The sequence below is a fragment of the Tribolium madens genome, unplaced genomic scaffold, assembly GCF_015345945.1.
Source record: "Tribolium madens isolate multiple individuals breed KSU strain unplaced genomic scaffold, Tmad_KSU_1.1 Scaffold_19;HRSCAF=116;Tcas5.2_LG9, whole genome shotgun sequence".
NCBI classification, from domain to species: Eukaryota; Metazoa; Arthropoda; class Insecta; order Coleoptera; family Tenebrionidae; genus Tribolium; species Tribolium madens.
The window spans coordinates 14,843,594-14,863,839 of record NW_025400983.1 but is presented as its reverse complement, the minus strand read 5'-3'; the positions used below and the strand labels follow the sequence as shown (position 1 = coordinate 14,863,839).

General features: G+C 30.9%; 2 protein-coding genes and 1 long non-coding RNA gene across 5 annotated transcripts; 2 read left to right on the top strand and 1 right to left on the bottom strand.

The window, feature by feature from the left end:
• The first annotated feature begins 1,192 nt into the window (after positions 1-1,192).
• On the top strand, positions 1,193-6,276 carry LOC123013656 (solute carrier family 25 member 35-like). Its single transcript, XM_044412345.1, has 4 exons — positions 1,193-1,757; positions 2,188-2,734; positions 3,815-4,040; positions 5,595-6,276. The coding sequence occupies exons 2-4, from the start codon at positions 2,252-2,254 to the stop codon at positions 5,813-5,815; spliced, it is 930 nt and encodes a 309-aa protein (XP_044268280.1). The 5' UTR covers positions 1,193-1,757; positions 2,188-2,251; the 3' UTR covers positions 5,816-6,276.
• On the bottom strand, positions 5,808-19,949 carry LOC123013640 (protein melted). Of its 3 annotated transcripts, XM_044412332.1 has the most exons (14): positions 19,657-19,947; positions 19,455-19,602; positions 19,145-19,393; positions 18,919-19,093; positions 16,506-16,669; positions 13,237-13,446; positions 13,019-13,182; positions 12,750-12,970; positions 12,306-12,532; positions 10,266-10,479; positions 9,451-9,827; positions 9,101-9,395; positions 6,587-6,708; positions 5,808-6,535 (listed from the first exon to the last, which is right to left on the bottom strand). In XM_044412332.1, the coding sequence occupies exons 2-14, from the start codon at positions 19,590-19,592 to the stop codon at positions 6,281-6,283; spliced, it is 2,811 nt and encodes a 936-aa protein (XP_044268267.1). In that variant the 5' UTR covers positions 19,593-19,602; positions 19,657-19,947; the 3' UTR covers positions 5,808-6,280. The 3 variants fall into 3 exon arrangements, with proteins under 3 accessions (XP_044268267.1, XP_044268250.1, XP_044268258.1); XM_044412315.1 differs by having other exon boundaries at positions 18,919-19,393; positions 19,657-19,949; XM_044412323.1 differs by having other exon boundaries at positions 12,750-12,967; positions 18,919-19,393; positions 19,657-19,948.
• Positions 18,698-19,448, top strand: LOC123013663. Its single transcript, XR_006413277.1, has 3 exons — positions 18,698-18,755; positions 18,807-19,056; positions 19,158-19,448. It is a non-coding gene; the product is annotated as an uncharacterized LOC123013663 (long non-coding RNA).
• Positions 19,950-20,246: the final 297 nt, after the last annotated feature.

Below are 20,246 nucleotides of genomic sequence, written 5' to 3'. Positions count from 1 at the left end.
CACTTATATTACAATAAACAGTGTTGGAAGTAATAAAAAATATCGAAGATACTGTAAAAAAATCAGCGCACTTAGAATTAATTTTAAGATTGTTCAAGTGTAATAATATAGATACAATAAACTTTGTAAAAAGAGCAGCCGAACATTTTGGCGACACTTTTCTTTAAATTATGTATGTTTTTTTATCTTTTTATATTTTCATGTGTTTTTTTTATTAAATACATAATTATAACACTACTAAGTACTATTTTCTTTTTTTTTAGTAAGGTACCCTAATAATACCCTGGTCTACTAAAAATAATATACTTATTATTTACGTTCGTAACCGCAATAGGAGCCTAATCTCAAAGTTTTTGTACCTTTACTTAATAATTACGAAAAAACATATACAAAATCATCGATAACATTAAATAGGCATAAAATATGTAAAATGTCAAAAAATAAATGTCAAAATTTTTTTGACAGTTTTTTTTTTACACATTTCTTCGTGGTATCTTACTTGGCATTTTTCTCTGGGACGCGAGTTCTGAAATATTCTGTATGTATACAAATTTTTGTGGAAAAATTTACGTGTTGGCAATTTTTGTGTCTTATCCGAGTATTAGAGATTGCCTTATCAACCAAAATAGATATAAGTAATGCTATTAAAAAAAAAAACACATTTGTTTGTAATATTTTTTTCCGAAATCATCCGTAAAGTTGACACGATAGTAAAGTGTGCATGTTAGTTGGCTATTTTAAATTTTTTTTTACATAATTTAAAGAATTACCATTTCAGAAAAAAATTGTGTATAGTGTTATTTTTTTACACTTCACATTTGTAGTAAAAAAATCAACTTTACTGTTTTGTTATAGATGGGTTAAAGAAGGCTCTATGACCCTGCCTATATTATAAATTTTTAGGTCAATTAGTATATTAATTATGCACACGTTTATCTCCTTATCATCAACATTTGTACAAAAGTACATTGTACGGTTGTTATCAGAATCACGTAGTGATATAAAAATCGTAATTTTACATAATTATATTAATTAGTTAATTTTCAAAATTTAAAATTTCAATATTTTTCAGTAGGTGTTCACTTTAAAACAAACAATTTGTTGCCAAATTTTATTTTTTTTTCTTAAAATTCCAGTCTGTTAAAAAATGTTGTAGGATCAATATTTTGTTTTTTTTTAATATAAATAATCCTTAATAAAATTAATTAAAATAAAATAAATGTAAACAAGAATTATATCTGAGTTATTAGATTCAGTCGCCACTGTGTCTGTTGCATAACAGCCGGATTTGCTGCTGAATAATTAGTTTCAAGGTCTTTTCAGTCCACCGACATATTTTTTTATATTACAATTTTATTTTTTAGCATATTCCTGTTTGTGTTAATTACACATTATTAAAAAAACTAACCATAATTCAATATTTTATCTGCGATAACAAACACCTTCATAATTAGGTAGATGATGCCAAAATTTTATCTGCGTGCTATTATGCAAGGTTACACAATTTTATTAACAGTGACAAAAAAATGAATTTTTCCTAAGTCACTAATTCAGACATGAACTCTGTACCCCATTTATCTGGACCCATGAGACATAAAATACTTTGTTGGGTATTACTTGGATATTTTTGTAGTCCAATTTAAAAATAGGAAAGTTCAGCTAAAGTGGTATGTTCGCAACTAAACACGAATTGTGTAGCAAATTAATTAGTATGTGAAGAGGAAATGCCACAATTCAAAGAAAATACAATTTTATAGGTGAGTTTTAAATTTATTAAATATTTATTTTTAACGGTGCATAAGTTTTGTTACCTACAAACTATTCACGTGACTTACTTATTTCGACACTTCATTGCAATCAAAACAACGAAATTAGAACGAATTTCAAAAATAACTTAAATTTTTAGTTGGCAAAATAATTCTGGGGGCTAAATTTGGAGAACGACAAACATTTTATTGAATTAATAATTTATCAAATGTACGTAAATACATTATTTAAATAAGAGAAGTTGTTGATAAATTTTACCTTGAAAAACATTTCTAATTTGTAATAAAATATAAACGTAAGGGCTTTATTTAACCAACATAACCTCACTTTTGATTGTGTCAATTATGTCAAAAATCAAAATCAAATGGTTAGACAACCAACACTACAGCGCAATTTTTTTAATTTTAGTTTTTTTTTCAGGGCAAAGAAAATATAAAATGTGTTTGATGTTAATAATACTCTAAACTAATCATAAAATTATATAATGGATTTCGCAATTGGGGGAATTGCCGCCGCGGGGGCTAGCATTTTCAGCAACCCCTTCGACGTGCTAAAAACCCGTATGCAACTCCAGGGTGAATTGCGTGCCCGTGGTCACCACACCGTCTATTACAAGAACGTTTTACACGCGGCGTATGTTGTGGCCAAAACCGAGGGAATCCGGGGACTTCAAAGGGGCTTAGGCACAGCGATGATAATGCACACCGTGCGCAACAGCGTAAGATTAGGTTCCTATCAATGGTTGAGTGATCGAGGCTTCATTTGTGACGAAAAAGGCAAAACAATCTTTTACCGGAGTTTCCTTGCTAGTGCCATGACGGGGGCTGCGGGGGCGTTTTGTGGAAGTCCTCTTTTTCTAATTAAGACTCAACTGCAGTCACAAGCGGCCAATACAATTGCTGTCGGACACCAGCATGGACATGCGGGACTTGTGCATGCCGTTAAAAGGATTTATTCACAACATGGAGTAAGTAATATACAGGGTGTTCGATCCAAGTCGCCCCGGCTGATAACACTTCTTTTTTCCAAAAAGTAAATATTTAAGCAATAATATTCATTCTTGGCTTTCTTAATAAATGTATTAAATTTTTTTAGCACATCCGGTTTGCCGCAAATGCTACCAAATTTAGTTTTTCAAATGGAACACCTATTTTTTTTCCTACAAACAATAATAATTGACATGAAAAATACTGTAAACCACTATTTATTACATATTTCGTAACACAATGCATTTAGCAAATATCTTAAATCTTAGAATTCTATAAGGAAATTGGTCGCGTAGCCTGATTTTTAATTTTAAACGAAAGGTGTAAATAAAAAAAAAATGCTTGGATACAGTTTAATTGTTGGTTTGACAAATCTAGTTTGAGTTAATGAGCGAGTTCTCTTTTCTCTTTTCTTTTTTAGTTTTAAGAAGTGAACCTATTCGTCTCAGTTGTTTTTCAATTCGACTAAATTTCCAACGATTTGGGTAAACACTATTTGAGTATTTTTCTCTATACTGTCTTTCTTCAGCTTCCGCTCTATTTTTATTGCACTTAAAAAACACTTCAAGCTGATCTACCAATTCGTCCTAATTAATATCATCCATTATTAAAGATCTCAATAAGATTTATTGACAAATTAGGCTTTGTCAAATTAACAATTAAACAGTATCCAAGCATATTGCTTTTTGCATGAATACCTTAACAAGTAAAATCCGCCTACGTTGCAAAATTTGCAATAAAATTCAAAAATTTAAATTGTTTTCTGAGTGCATTATGTAAAGTAAAATGTAATAAATAATGGTGTCCCATATTTTTTATGCCAATTATTATTGTTTCGAGCAAAAAAACATAGGTGTTCCATTTGAAAAACTAAATTTGGTAGCATTTTCGGCTACACCGGATGTGCCAAAAAAAATTGATGCATTTACTAAGAAAACGAGGAATGAATAGTATTATTTGAAAAATTAGTTTTTGAAAAAAAAAGTAAATTTAGGTGTTATCGGCGACTTGGACTGCATATGAAAGAGGTTGATTAAGGGTTATGACGATTATGGTTTTAGATTCAAGGGTTGTGGCGGGGAGCTGATGCTGTGATGTTGAGAGCTGTTGCTGGATCTTCGGCCCAGATTAGTAGTTTTGCCAAAACTAAAGATTTTTTGAGAGAGTTTGAAGTGTTTAAACATTCCACGTTTTTAACTGCATTTGCCGCCAGTATTGTAGGGGGAGTCTTCCAGACGCTTGTTATTGCACCGTTTGATATTGTTTCCATACGCTTATACAATCAAGGTATTGGATTTTACAGAAAATAAAACATTTTTTTAGCCACACCTAAGGTGAAAAAATTGACTGTTTGAGTCGAATTTTTTGTTCTACTATTTGCAAAACTGCATTCGGATTTGGTTTTACTTAACGTAACAAGATTGTTGAAGTTTCCGCTATGTCTTCGATTAAATTTCCAGTCAAAGTCGCTTGAAACTTTTAAAATAAGTCGGCAACATTAAATAATGTCAACAGAATTTACCTCGGGACTTTTTTAGTGCTACATTGGCAATGCCGCAACTGCGTTTTTTAAGGTGATATAGGTCAGAAACATTTGATTTCTGTGTAAAAGAAGAATCTGTATTACGACTGAACCCTAATGGCAAGTATTGAGCCAGAAGGTTCCACTATTTCATATAGAAAAAACTTTGTGAAAAGTGACAGAAGTGGCGATAGATATCGCACGAGATATAAAGAGTGCGCCAGAACTCGCACCCCAGAGAAAAATTTCAAGTTAGATAAGATACCAGGAACATGGAAAAAATGTTTAAAAAATTCTATCTGTCAAAAAATTATTCATTTATTTTTTGACATTTGATATTTTTTATGTCTGTTTAATGATACTGATGATCTTGTACATGTTTTTTTACAATTATTTAGTAAAGGTACAAAAATTTTGCCAATAAAAGTCACAAATAACATTAAACAGAGTTATAATTTAGGATACAGCTTCCTTGTTTGTAGCAAAAAAAACTTGGAAAATTATTTTTTTAACAGAAATGAATAGAGTCAAAGTGCAAAATTTAAACTCTCATATCTTTTAAATTTTTATAGATAAAATTTTTTTAACATTTTTTCCATGTTCCCCTTTACACTTTATAATGTTTTTTTCTGTATGAAGTAGTGGAGTATTTTGGCTCTAATCTTGTCAGTAGGTTCCAGTTGTTATACAGATTCTTCTTTTACATACAAATCAGATGTCTTTGAAATATTTCACTCCAAAAAACATAGTTGCAACGTTGCCATTGATGCGATTAAAATAATGGCACGAAGAGTGAAGTGATATATTGACATAGTTACTTGTCATTTATATGCGAGGAGTGGTCGGTAAAGTCTGAAACAACCTTATCACCATTAGTTCAGTGTGGCCAATATTTTTTTTATTAACAAATCTTATTCGGTGTTTACAATATTCATTATTGCCAACCTAATTTCAAAGTCGCAGGTTAATTTTAACTGTTAAAGTCTTATTCGGTATTACTAAAATTACTTCAGTTATACCAATTAAAAGTGAAGTTCAGTATTGCCAACCCTAACAGTCTTTCTTGATCACTCGATACTTCTTGGTAAAATCTTGGATTAATTTCTTATTTTTCAAAAATAATGTAAACAAATCTTTATGTACGCTACAAAATTGTTAATTTTTAAAGTTAAAGCTCAATCAAAGCATAACAAAATAAACCTTTTTGCTAAATTTTCATTTTTGAAATATTATGCTGAACGTGAAATTAAATAATAAAATGAGTTCGTTAAGGCACTTCTTTACGGACCAAAATTTTTATGATGCTTTCTTTCTTGTAGCTACGGACGCCCAGGGCCGAGGACTGCTGTACAAAGGAATAGCAGACTGTTTTATCAAAATTTACAAGTGCGAGGGAATCCCTGGTCTGTATAAAGGAATTGGTGCAAATTATATGAGACTGGCTCCACACAGTGCTTTATGTCTGATCTTTTGGGATGTTTTAAAAGACTTACAGAAAAAATATCTATCAAATGAAATAGGTACAAGACACGTATTGTAAAATAATGTATTTATTATTGTATAACAGGATATAATAAAATATATACTTGGCAAAGTCAGAATGGGGCTGACTATGCTTTGTCATAAAAAAATTAATGGAATGTAATGTGTTAAACGTGCCAAGGAATTTTCCATTTGTGTGAAAATTCTTCGTGGCAAATGAAATAAAAACAAAACAAAAATATAAAAACAATGGCTATAAATTACAAAATAATGATATAAAAATTAAGTACAAAATTTGATACAGTCATCAAAAAAATATTAATATATTATAAGTGTAAATCTACGATTTGTTTATAAAAATCTGAGTACTGATCAGCAGTGATAAAATCAGTCGAAAATTTCCTGATGCTAACTTTTATCACAGAGAGCGTTGTATTTCAATTCAGTACCCAAATTTTGGACCTTAGCACCAAATATCTTCAGTTACCTTTTTGTAATTTACAGTTTTGTGAAAAATAAATATTTATATAACAGTACGACTAGAACTGATACCCCTTGCGGGTAATGAATTGCTTTTGCCTGGTAGCTCTTTAGCGTGGGAATGTGCAACGACTATACTCAAACACTGGACCCACTCTTCGGCATTCTTGCCATCTTTAGGCTTCAAAATCAGGGTTTGATTTCCTGTGAATATTTCAAATGCTTTAGGTATGTTCCTCGCCCCTCGAGACACTTTCACTGACCGGATTTGATTAACGTCAATGGATTCTCCACCACTCTTTAACAATTAGTTTAAAAAAAGGAAAAATGTCACAGGTTTCGAACTTACCGATCCTTTACAAGACAAGTGAGCACCAGACAAAGTAAAGTAACGCGTCCTCCAACGGCGGAAGAGCCTCCAGCGACCTTTTTTCTCCTTTAGTTGGCCTTCGATCACCGGTTGTGTGTCTCCTGTTTTTCAAATTAAGTCACTCTTTAAACTCGTAATATCTGATTTTTGTGAAATATTTTTATTATTTCCAAAAAAATTGGAAAACAGGACTATCCACGAAAACGAAAAAAAATCGTTTTAATGATTACAAATAAAAAAATAACCAATAACGTACATTTCAATTTAATAATGCTTAAAAATATTACAGATCTGCATTTTTCCGAAAGGAACTTTGTCGTATTTCTCGGGAACTATGGAACTTCCTTGCATAGTATTTTGCGATACATATTCATAGGAAACTTTTGTCATAAAATTGAATATTCTACGATAGTAGATTAAATTTGTAACAATAAAAACGGAACAGCCTGTATTTACCCCATTTTTTTTTACAAAAAGGCGATTTTTACACAGAATTTGCATTTAAAATATTTAATTTACTCAACCAAATTTCAAGTCGTGGAAACTTGATTATCTAGCCGGAATTTCTAAATTATAAGAAAAATCATCAAAATCCAGATAAAACCGTTTAAAGTCAATCTACGTAAAACTGTGAATTTTTCAATAAAATGAAGGTATCCGAAAAATGCTCAGAAAAATAGATACAATTTAGATAAAACGGTATTATTTAAATTAATTTACTTGAGACTAGCTATTTAAAGTAAATAAACGCTAATTTGATAAATTTACCTGATCCCAGCTTAGTTTTAAAGGAGGATTCTCGAAAATTTAGATTCCTCTGCACATTTTACAAAAGAAAAGTCATTTACCAGGTTAGAAAATCTTTTTATAGCTCCGTATTTTTCCGGGAGAAAGTTTACCAATTTCTTCGAAACTATTTATCCTAGTCTGTATTTTACAGATTCGTAATCTTTGGCTAACATTCAACAAGAAAGTGATTTTTATATAAAATTTACAAATTTTTAAATTATTTTATCGTGTTTTTCGGACCGTTGAAACTAACAATATTAAACAATATTAAAACCATAATCTCAAAATTATAGATAAATCGGTAAAATTCGGATAAAAACGGATTATCAAATGAGTCTACTTAAAACTGGGTATCAAATTTTTTTAGCGTTTATTAAAAAGCTTTTAAAAAACCCGAGAGTCCCCCCTTTATCGGATTACTTATCGATGGTTTAATTTTTCCGGAAAATCAAATTTGGATTTTTCGGGTCATTTTATATAAAAAAGTCTTTTGCCATCTCTCGAAAATGTGTGGTTTAAAAATTGGAAATATTTGTACAGTTGCAGATTTTTACAAGAAAAATTTTGACGAATTTCTCTGAAATTATTTATCCTAATCAATGTTATTACAGATTTATTACAATTCTTGACCAATTTTCCACAAAAAAAGGATTTGTACAGATACAAATTTTTATATTAAGTTATGTAGTTACCTCCATTTGGGGTTATTTCATTAGGTAATTTATGGTCTAAAAATAAAAATTTTCTCCCAATTTTAAATTATTTATTATCGAATACCGGTTTCGGCTAATTTGGCCTTCATCAGCCCTACCTACAAAAAATTATTATTACATAGTTCGATCACACTCTACTAACTTACGTCAAGAAAATTTCACATTATAATACTTTACAAACTTTACCATTACACATCAAATTACATATAAAATTGAAATTAAAAACAAATAATAAACAGATATGGTAGTTTTAATTGATTTTAATTGTTTTAAATTTTAATTTTATATGTAATTTGATGTGTAATGGTAAAGTTTGTATTTTAATATGAAATTTGACGTAAGTTAGTAGAGTGTGATCTAACTATGTAATAATATTTTTTTGTAGGTAGGGCTGATGAAGGCCAAATTGGCCAAAACCGGTACCCGATGATAAAGAATTTAAAATTGGGAGAAAAATGTTATTTTTGGACCATAAATTACCTAATTTTTATATTGTTTAATCTTAGTATTTCAGGCCGTTGAAACCTATTTAACCGTAATTTCAAAATTATAAGAAAAACTGTAAAAACACCCATGAAGCAGCATTATTTAAATCAATGCAATTGAAATTGTGTATTGTTCAATTTTTTTAGCATTTATTTGAAAAATTTTCGACGAAACAGGAATCCGGACTACTCTGGATTGATTTATTTTTTTCCAAAAAAATTTTACAGATTCGGTTTCCTCCCGAAAACTCATTTATAACGTTTCTAAAATACATTTATCTTTGACTAATTTTTCCATTTAATCGCTTTTACTGCCTTATTTTAATAAAATTTGATGGAAGTGGCTTCAGGTTTTAGTCAAATTTTACGAGATATTTTGAACAAGAATAAAATTTATTTCATCTGTTTAAAACTAATAAATTTGGTGGTAATTTTACCTACCTCTTAAACTTTTTGAAATGTCTAATTAATGTTGATTAAATAGTAAAAAATATGTGAACTCGTACCTCTCAGGAAACCTACAGCTCGCTCAGGATGCGCACACAGGAAACATCCCCACTTGAAAGACCCGCCATCAAGCTGATCTGCCGAACCTCCCACGTTCGTAGGGCATATTTGGAACACATCGAAATAACCGGAATGTCTCAGTTCATTGATAAGAGTCTCTTGATCTTTAGGACAAGGAAAAGCGCTCGTGACAACCGTTAAAAACGATTTATTTTCGCATTTTAACATATCCCAACAATGCTTCAAACTGGCGACTTGAGCATCTCGGGAGCTCAAAGCGTGCGCATGACGCGCCTAAAACAAAAACAAATTAGTCAAAACAGACCTGTATAAAATTCTAAACACTAACCTGAAGCGAAATAAACATGAGATGAATCCATATCCTTGGATTTCGCGTTCGCATCGTAAAGTAGGTTTTGGAATACAAACAATGTTGACCACCACCTTGACAAGCAAAATGCAACTTTGCAGATTTCTTTTGGCGTTTTTCTTCAATTGTACATTTCGCCGGAGAAGGTATTCTTATCGAAACCTTATCCATATAAGCCTTAATCTTGTCTAAATGTTTTTCACAAAAGTGTTGGATTGTATCTCTCATTGGATAAGGTTCAAAGACGCTCATTCTCTGATTGGCCAAAGAATTCTGGTTTGTATTTAATAAAGTCACACTTGTGTTATTCACTCGACGGGATATTACAGTCACGGGGTTGGTAACACTCACGTTACCTAAAATATTGACAAACCTGTACCAAGTGTCGGTAAATAATTCTGACAAAAAATATATTGGCAACACTGAAATAGTCTAGATATCAGATTGTTTCAGGTGTTGTCAGCGGCCGGGGGGGCCCAAAAAACAAATGATAATTGACTATAAAATGTGGCCAAAATTAAGATTTCAAATTTGTTGCCAACGTGCCTGTGACTGAAATTAAGTTGGCAACCCGGTTGATGATAATATTTTGAATTGGTAACAGAATTAAGAGAGAATTATCTGCAGCTAGTAACGATTTTGCTTGACAAATATTGACAAGATTCTATGTTGTGTTTCTATTTATTCGGATGTATTGCCAACTTAAACAATTTTTTTTGATTAGGTACTCGATGTTTTTTAGTATTGCCAACTTAAATACAAAGTCAAAGGACACTTTGATCCGAAAATCTTACCGCTGCCCATAGTTGAAGTTATAGGCGTTAGCTGCGAACTTGACGAATCTAAGACAGTGTTTGAACCCACGGGAATAGTCTGAGTGACTGCACTGTTGGAATTACTAGTCAAAACGGACACTTGTCCACTGGAAATAGGGCCTGTATATACGGAACTGACTGTGACGGCGTTTGAACTTTGTGGTGATGTAATTTGTAGTGGTGTAACAGTTACCTGTAAGCAAAAAAAATTCAACATTCATTTTACAATATAAATAACAAGTGACTGTAAAAGATTGTAACAAAAAAAAATCTGGTGTAAACATCACACGACTTTCCTTATCCTACTTATTTGGAAAACATCCTTACGACAATAATTTAGTATGTATGCGATAAGAGAAGTAAAAATCTATTAGCAACATAGGTAAATTTATATAAAAGTTTTCGAAAAATATCACCTAGGGTTCAATAGTATTATTGGCCATGAAAACGACTATATTTATTCGTCATTTCCGAATTATAAGAAAATTGCTACAATTTGAATAAAACGAAATTATTTAAATCAATTCATTAGAAGTTATCATTTTTTATTTTATTTTTAGCTCTTAAGTACAGTTGCGGAATTAAAATTTCGGGCAGTATTTTTCTGGAACTTTAAAAAGTTCACTGTAAACTACCTTTTACAGTCACTATGACTGATATTTGACAATTAAACTTATTTTTGTTGTTGTTAAAATTGTTAATTAAACAATTTGTCGGTTTTAGGAAATTTATTAATTGAACTAAGTGTAATTAAATCATCGCTTTGATCTGCTGCCTACCCGTTATTATGCCACGAAATCACTATTTTTGAAATAAAGAAGTCAAATGACATAAACATGACAAGAGTAAAAAATGAGGTTATTAATGTAAAGGTTGTCTTAGAGTTTACATTATGAAAATGACAATTTTATACATATTTGTAAAATTTTATCTGAATACGCCGGAACGGCTTTGTTTTTCCGGAAAATTCTCACAAATTCAGATTCCATATACATATAAAAAATGAAACTATTAGATTAATTTAATCGTAAAACCTGATATCAAATAATAATTTTAAACTCGTTCAAATCAAAATTGATTATGAAATCAGTCCGCTTAAAACTACGTTTGTCACAATTTTTTAGCGTTTATTAAAAAATTTTCACGACTCTACGAAGATAGTTCGGACTTTATCGGATTACTCCGAGACGTTTTAATTTTTTAGGAACATACAAATTCCAAGTTCACAGTTCATTTCACGTAAGACGAAACATTTTCCACATATCTAAAATGTATGATTGATAAATTAGAAATTTTGTTTATTTGAAATTTTTTTTAACAAAACTTTAGTCTTTGGGACTTTTCCAGATTTCGGAACGGTTTAGTTTGTACGGAAATTTTCCAGATTCATGTCCCTTGGTTCACTCTAAATCAAAATGTTATTAACATTATCAAAGTGCTTCTCTTATTTTAAAAATTAGAACAAACTATTTTATTCACAATCATAAAGTAATAATCAAATTACTTTGCATGTGATGCAGTTAGAAAGTAAAACATTTCAACTTCGTTTAACAATTGATATGAATTATCAGGCTTAGGTTGAGAAATGGCCACTTCCCAATCTGAATTGTTGTATATCATGTTTTTGAAAATTTGACAAATTCTTTATTGCCTTTCTGTTTTTTTTTAATGAGGATGTTTGTGAATAAAATAGTATGTAAATCCTGGTGGTCGTTGCTTCATCGTACAGATATTTGAGGTTAAATTTTCTTTACAGATACAGACATGTGAAAATCATTTAAGATGAAATTAATTATTATTTTTTAGTGTTTATTTCAACTTGAGCGGCTTAATTTTTACAATTTACGTTTTCTTGGTTCATTCTACATAAGAAAATTGATTTAAAATATTTCTGAATTGCGTGGTTTAAAAATAATAAAATATTTAAATCAGATCTAGATTTTTTTCTGATACAAATTCTGATGGATTTCTTTCAATACTGATTAAAAAAAACTTCTAAAGGGCTGAAATTCCTCTTACTTGACTGTTTTGATTCGTATTTAGAGTCAAAGGTCCCTGACTGTGCGGCCTTTGCATCCTTGGCGGTGAAATTGTGGTTACCGTCACTCCTCCACTCGATATTTTCGTGTTATTGTTGATATACTTGTTTGTTACTGTTACATTACTGGGCGGTTGTGGTATTGCATTGATTTGTTGGGACGAACTCAATCGTGTCATGCTTTTGTGAAGACCACCAATCGAGCCTCCTGTAACAAATTTTTAATAATGTCATTTAAAAATAATATAAAGTGACTGTAAATAATTGTAACAAAAAAATCTATTGGCAACATTGAATTCCAGTCTGTAATTTTAGATTGTTTCAGGTAACGGCTACGCCAGTGCCTGTTCTTGTCACAGTTACCAAATTAAAATTTCAGCCAACAAAAAATCACAGTCATTTACAGTCACTCGGTATAAAATTACCTGGAATGTTTAGTTTCGTCATGCTGCGATGAGTGCTTGTCGTTTGAGCAGTATGCAATCTCCCAGTACTCCTCGAATCACCTAATTTAGCTCTCCGAGTGTAACCCCCTTGTTGCACAGGTGCGTTTTGCTGAATACCACCAACTTTAACAATTGTAACACCACCTGATGTTACTTGGTTTTGGGTGTTGTTGTTGTTGCAATTAATTTGGTTACTGCTACTAATTTTACTTAAGCTTTAACACATTTAAACGAGATGAGTATTATACCTGGTGTGGTGTCTTTGTCTTACTCCAGCCAAAACCTTATCAGTAAATAAGACAGGATAAGAACTACACAACAATGTAGCCTCTCTTAATAACGTACTTTGGGAACCTCGGTCGGCTTTTGGTAAATATTCAAGTACAAAATTTAAAGCATCTTGGGCCTTATCCTACAATCAAATAATTTTACCTAAAATTTCCGATTCAAATTTTCAACCACCTACTTTACTTAATTTTCCTACAGCTCCGATAATCTGAGCTGCTAGACAAACAGTCTGTGGATGTCTTTCCGCTGATTGTTTCATTGCATTGATGTGATCTACTAACAACGCCGGCTTCTTCTCAGCCATATGGAGGAATATTTGCAAGGTTGGTGAAGCGGTGACTGAACTACTGAGATATTCACAAAGTTGGGGCACGCTAGCTTCCAATAACTAAAAAATTGTTAGTATTTAAAAAAAAACAGTGCAATCAAAAAGTCAGACTATCAAGCAACCCTAGACGTTTAAAACGTGTGTCTGCGGAAGATAAAATGTCACGACATATAAGAAATGTCAAAATAATTTTTATGTAAACTGTAACAGCAAATCGTGGTAAACCATTTGTATGAATAAACACCAATTACATGTCATTTTAGAGTGTTTTAAGACATTTCATCCAGTAATTCAATTTACTTACATCAATATTAATTTTTATAAAATAATTTTTTTGACATGTAGTTGACATACGAACTGATAGGTGATCTACGTCCTCAACTAGTATGCCGACTTGAAAGAAAGACTTTGTGATCGCACTGTAGAAAAATAATACAGGGCGATTCAGATAAGATAATGAGGATCTGGCGATGCAACCCAAAAAACAAATTACATTTACGTCTTTGATCCAATTTCAATTAGGATTAGGAATCCAAGTTATCATCTTGTGTCAATCTGACATTAGTGCAGAAAACGATTATTACTGCCATTCAGTTCTCGCGGAATGATAGAGAAGTCTTTTTGGGTGTAAACCCAATACATAATGTATGAAACAATGAAACATTAAAGGTAGGCAAACAGTTTTTTTATAAATCATAAATTGCTTGTCAAAGCACTATCAGAGCAACATAAGACAACTTGGATTGCAAATGCAAATCGTAATTAAAATTAGATCAAAACGTAAATGAAATTTGTTTTTTGAGTTGCATCGCCAGATCGTCAGGCTCATTATCTTATCCGAATCGCCCTGTATATAGAGTGGAATTTTTAACTGGAATAATAAAATTCATAATTTGGATATAAGCGATTTTTGAACAGGTCGATTTTCATTTTTCCTTGCTCATCATTTGAACATTTGGTTTTTGTTTATCTGCTTTCTAAAATGCACAGACACATACAGGGTTATTCATAAATATGAAGCAATATTTGAACCTCAAAAATTACCTATAAAATGATGTTAATTTAAATAATAACTCGTGTCCTATCTCTACTGATAAGAATTTTACAGCCCTCGGAATGTGGGTATGGAAATTTGATTTTTTTGTAATAACTTTGAAACTATTTAACCAAATATTATAAAATTTGGAACATTTCCTTGTGACAACATACCCTTTGAACTGGTAATCACGAAAACCGGATACATCCACTCAATTTCCGGTTCCAGCAGTTGCAGGTCACATTTTCTATGTTTTTCCATTTTTTTGCTCTCTTAACACCAATTTTTTATTGCCCAAATCGATAGAGTAACCAATTTCGAATAAAAAACGCATAACCTTTAATACTCCTAAAATGGACCGTTTCAAAGATATTTTAATTTAAACTGAGGACTGCACAACACTGAAAGCAAAAAGTATGAATTTTGAGTGAGTAATATCCACGGTAACAAATGACCATGGTCTCACTAATGGCTGTCAGGCATCTGTCAACTTTGACATTGGACGATTATTAGACAATTAATCGAAAATATTTAATAAAAGAGTTTACCTCAAATTCCAAACATAACCTAGAATAAATCCAAATGGATCTCGTAGCATTTAATTCATAAAAAATTCACAAAAATTTATTGTCAAAGTTAACAGATGCCTGGCAGGGATTTATGGGACCATGGTCATTGGTTGCCGTGGATACCATTTATTCAAAATTCATATTTTTCATTTTCAGCGTTGTGCAGTACTCACTTTAAATTAAAATATCTTTAAAACGGTCCATTTTAGTGGTATAAAAGGTTATGCGTTTTTTAATCGAAATTGATTACTCTATCGATTTGGGCGATAAAAAATTGGTGTTAAGAGAGCAAAAAAAATGGAAAAACACAGAAAATATAACCTGCAACTGCTGGAACCGGAAATTGAGTGGATGTATCCGGTTTTCGTGATTACCAGTTCAAAGGGTATGTTGTCACAAGGAAATGTTCCAAATTTTATAATATTTGGTTAAATAGTTTCAAAGTTATTACAAAAAAATCAAATTTCCATACCCACATTCCGAGGGCTGTAAAATTCTTATCAGTAGAGATAGGACACGAGTTATTATTTAAATTAACATCATTTTATAGGTCATTTTTGAGGTTCAAATATTGCTTCATATTTATGAATAACCCTGTATAACTTTTTTTCCAGTTAAAAATTCCACTCTGTATTTAACGACTGATAAAGTTGACCCTTTCCACGAAGATGAAATTAACGATACGAGCCGAAGACAAGTGTAGTTATTCATCTGAGTGGAAATAGTCCATTCTCACGAGTTTAATACTATACTTTTTCTAATGTTTATTTTTATATTTTTTAATGTTTAATTTATAGTTATTTATTATACAAGACGATAAAATTGAATTTTATCTTTGACAGCAATTTAACGTTGAGGCGTCAGCCGAGATGCTAAAATGCTCGAAAAGATAATGAAAATTTTATCGTCTTGTACAATATAAAATTTTATTCAATCCTCACTAATTTTGTAGTCAATTTGGTCGATATTTATAAATGTCAAAGTAAAATTCAACAATGAATGTCAAAGATGTCAACTAAAAACCGCAGATATGCAACAATTTTATCATCTACACGATAAAATTTCATTTTAACATGAAGAAAAGGGTAGATAAAATTCAATTTTAACATAGAGGATTGAATAAAATATTTTTTTATAGTAGTAGATGCTATTTCTTTAACAACTCTTTTGAGTAGATAAAACAGCACTTTAACCGCAAGGGTACATAAAGTAACACTTTAACAGCAAGGGTAGATGAAATGTTTTAGTAACCAATGGTAACGGAGCAACACAATTGCAATTTTTGTGCCAAAAATTGTCATTTTCTTTGAAATATAATTTTTTTCTCTTAAACTTGAAGTCTTGCTATTGAAAAAAATGTTGTATTTCACGACGATAAAGATTGTTTATTTATTCGTGACATAAGTCCACTCGTATGTAGATAAACAATCTCTTTATCGTCCCTAAATAGTGCTTTTTCAATTTTCTCAAATGTGGAAGATTGAGCAACAATACGTTGAAAAAAATTTGTTTACCGAAGGATTATCCTTGGCGATTAAAGAAAATAGATGTAAGAGTGCCAGTTTCTCCTGATTATCACAATGTGGAAGAAGAGACACTAAAGCCATTGCATGGCCTTGGAATGGTTCGGGGGATACTTCGTAAATGTTGGGAAGGACTCTGCACAGTGGATAATTGCCTAAAAACGAAAATTTGTACTAGAATAAAGATCATCTATGCTCCCAACTAGATCACTTACAAAAACATAAAAATTCTACTCACAAGCAGGCCAATTTTTTGTGAAAAATTATTGAACTTTGAATATTTAAATAAATTTTGCTAATTAGATGTTTGAGTGTTTGCTATAATATTTAAATACAAAAAGATTTATTTTCCAAAAGTGGCGCCAGAAAAGCTTTGCATAAAACTTGAGTTTTTAGTAAACCAAGTCACACTCTTCCGCATTCCATAATTGAATGAAACGAGACATAAGAATAATAATAACTTTTTTTTGTTGTTACGCAATGACCTTAAAATGTGGTAAAGGTACTCCTCTTATTAGAGTATGTAACTGATAAGGATCTGTCTCCAGTTTTTGATGCTAAGCTCTGACATCATCACCAAAGATAGCATTGCTAGTAAAATGACGATGAAGTTTCGAATAAAATTTCTCATAACTTTTAATATACACGGTGAATAAAAAGTATGGAACCAAACATTTTCCGAAATTCCTTTTAGTTTTTGAACTTTGCAAAAAAAAATTTAATGGCAACCTACTGTTACAATTTTTTTTATTTAAAGACTATGATCTAAAAATGACTTATAATTAAAAAAAATATTTTGAACCAGTAGTTTTTTTTAAATAAATTCTTAAAGTTGCGTTCCGAGCTCATCACAAAAATTTTCCGAACTTATCCAAAGTGGTCAAAAAATGTATTCTTGAAAAACAATCATATTTTAATTTTCCTTTACTCTGCACTAATTATTTTTTTCGTAAAGTAGATAGTTTACAAAAAAAAAAACGCTTAGTTCCATACTTTACATTTACCGTATATACTCTTTTTCATATTAATGTGCATCAAGTAGGTTGTAGAATTCTAAATGCTTCTTTAAATTAGAGGCCGATTCACACAAAAAGTGTCATTAATGTCATTCAGAACAAATTTAATCACATCAATAATGACAAAAATCTTTATTTTTTCCACCCTATTGTCAATTTTAATTATTTTTGCTACCTCAAAGACTGGGGTACACATTTATTTGAGAAAATAATTTTTAAGGAAGATTGAGGTTGGGATTGTTTGAATTTTCGCATGGTTGCCACCTTAAAATGATCCCTTTCAACGACTACTTCGATGCACATTAATATGAAAACGATTATATGTATGTATGCTTTGCTCACATCGTAGAAAGATTCAAAGTTACCTATTTGCTATAATTTTAACAACAAATACACAATATAATACTTTTCAAAATGGTATTTTTTTCAATATTGTTGGAACTTTTCAGTTTTCAAAAAATAAACATAAAATTATAATCGATTTACTATATTGCTTAATAAAATAAAAACTTTCGTGTATTATACTAGTTTCGATTAACAAATAAAGTAATAACATTAATATGGAAGCGCCCCCTGACAGAGGCTAGTAAATGTTCCATTGTGATACGAACCTTTTCTTTAGGCTTCTTATTACTTTTTGTATTCATTTTTTAAGCAATTAAAATTGACACTGCTTACTAAGATTTTTTACTAAGGCAAACGAGTTAGCTACAACACTTTTCCTTTAAATAAAACTTTTTAATATTTAAAAACTAATAGATTATGTCATTAAGAGTAGAAGTGTAATTGTAATTAGTGTAAGTAACATGACCTTGACTGGGTGTAAAAACAATGACAAAAATAAATATTTCGTGTATATATTCTGTAATAAAACTTCAACCTAAAGCCGTTAAAAGTTAAAATACTTAACTTTTTAACTAACTATACTTTTTTAATTTATTTGCATTAATTTTTGTAATTATCTACTTGATTATTGCATATGTGCAAAAAAAAAAACAAATGTTTGAAAAGTCGAAAAATAGTGTTTTCTATAACTATAATTTCTTAATTTGAGAGACATAAATGCCAATTTTAGGGAATAAATCGGTTTTCAGACCTTACACATGCCCAATTGCATTATAGTAATTTGAAATAATCAAGTGGCAAATATTTTGCAAATAAAAAACAAAAATTTTGATATCTCTCAATTAAATTAGGTGTTGTGCCACAATCTTGTCTCTTTCAGGTAAGTTTTACATTTCATTATTCCAAATTTTGCCTAAAAATAGTGTTCAAGACGCGTTGTAATTGCACCACTGATCAAAATACATTATTCATAACTTGTGTGAAAGTTAAGAGAAAACTTTACATTTTAACTATAATAACAGTCAAAACTAGATAAAATTCACCTGAAATGATCGAATCCATAATTGGTTGTACATGTGGTGTTAATAAAGATGCATGTTCTATTGCTGCTAGAGATAAATATGAAGCCATATTCCGGGATAATTCCTTATTGCCCTTATGTAAGAATTTTACAGCTACAGGTAAGGCACGTTGCATCACAGACTTTTTACTATAATTCTGTAAAAATATACATGAAGAAAAATGGTTTAAGTTTAAATAAAGTCTTACTAAGAATATACAGGAGATAATATCACTGGAAATTTTTGCATGGGGCGGATCCTCATCCCTGGACGTAAGTTGGAGGTTATGGTGCAAACAAGACTCCAGAAGGGTGACAAGGGCTTTGCAGTGTTGTTCCACACTTCCAGTTTCTCGAATACAAGAGGTCACTCGAGTCACACATATTTCTACCACACTTTGGTCGTTATTATTATTTGTATAATCGGGCTGGGATATGATTGTGTTGATTTCTTTAAGCTACAAACAAATCACGTAAAATATTGTAAAACAATATTTTTCTAATTACATAAATACTTACAACATTGGTTAAATCATTGACAATGATCGCATCTGGGACGGAAAATAGGTCTCCAGCTCTTGAAAGGTCTCTGTTTTTCAGTACTTGCATAAAGAGTTCATGCATTTTTCTGTTGACTTTTTCCTCATTGGTGCTCATTTTTGTGAATCTGGAATTGTTTTCACCGTAACCTCAAATATTTATCTGATACTTCACTGCTTACCTATCTAATTTTCCATTTACATATTAGATAACAGACTGGAGAATGTAGATTTCCAAAAGAGGATTTTTAATATTGTGTTGTTTTACTTCATCTCATTCAAAAACACATTTTCTTCACTCTTCACGATTCGGTATAGCTTTCTTTAACACGTCTCGGATGAAAACCGTGCAGAGACATATTTCTGGACAGTTCATTGACTTCTGTGGCGAAACAAACGTAAAAGTTCAACAGGTTTACATTATTTTTACAGGTGGTTGTGGCAAGTTTTGTGCGCATGTGCGCAGGTAGTACCCACGTAGATATTTAAATTTTGCAATTTTATATAAAACGCTGTGTGATTTCTGACTGACCAAAAAAATCTTTACGTGAACACTAAAAGATAATAATGTTAGTAAATAAGAAATAGTGTTCGACACCATATTTTTGTGTATGATTTAATCTTACTTTATGAAAGGCAATAAAAGGTACAGTAGCGAATTTCGGGCAGTATTTTTCTCTCACTTTAAAAAGTTCACTGTAAACTACCCTTTACTGTCATCATGACTGACATTTGACAATTAAACTTTTTGTTGTTGTTAAAATAGGTAATT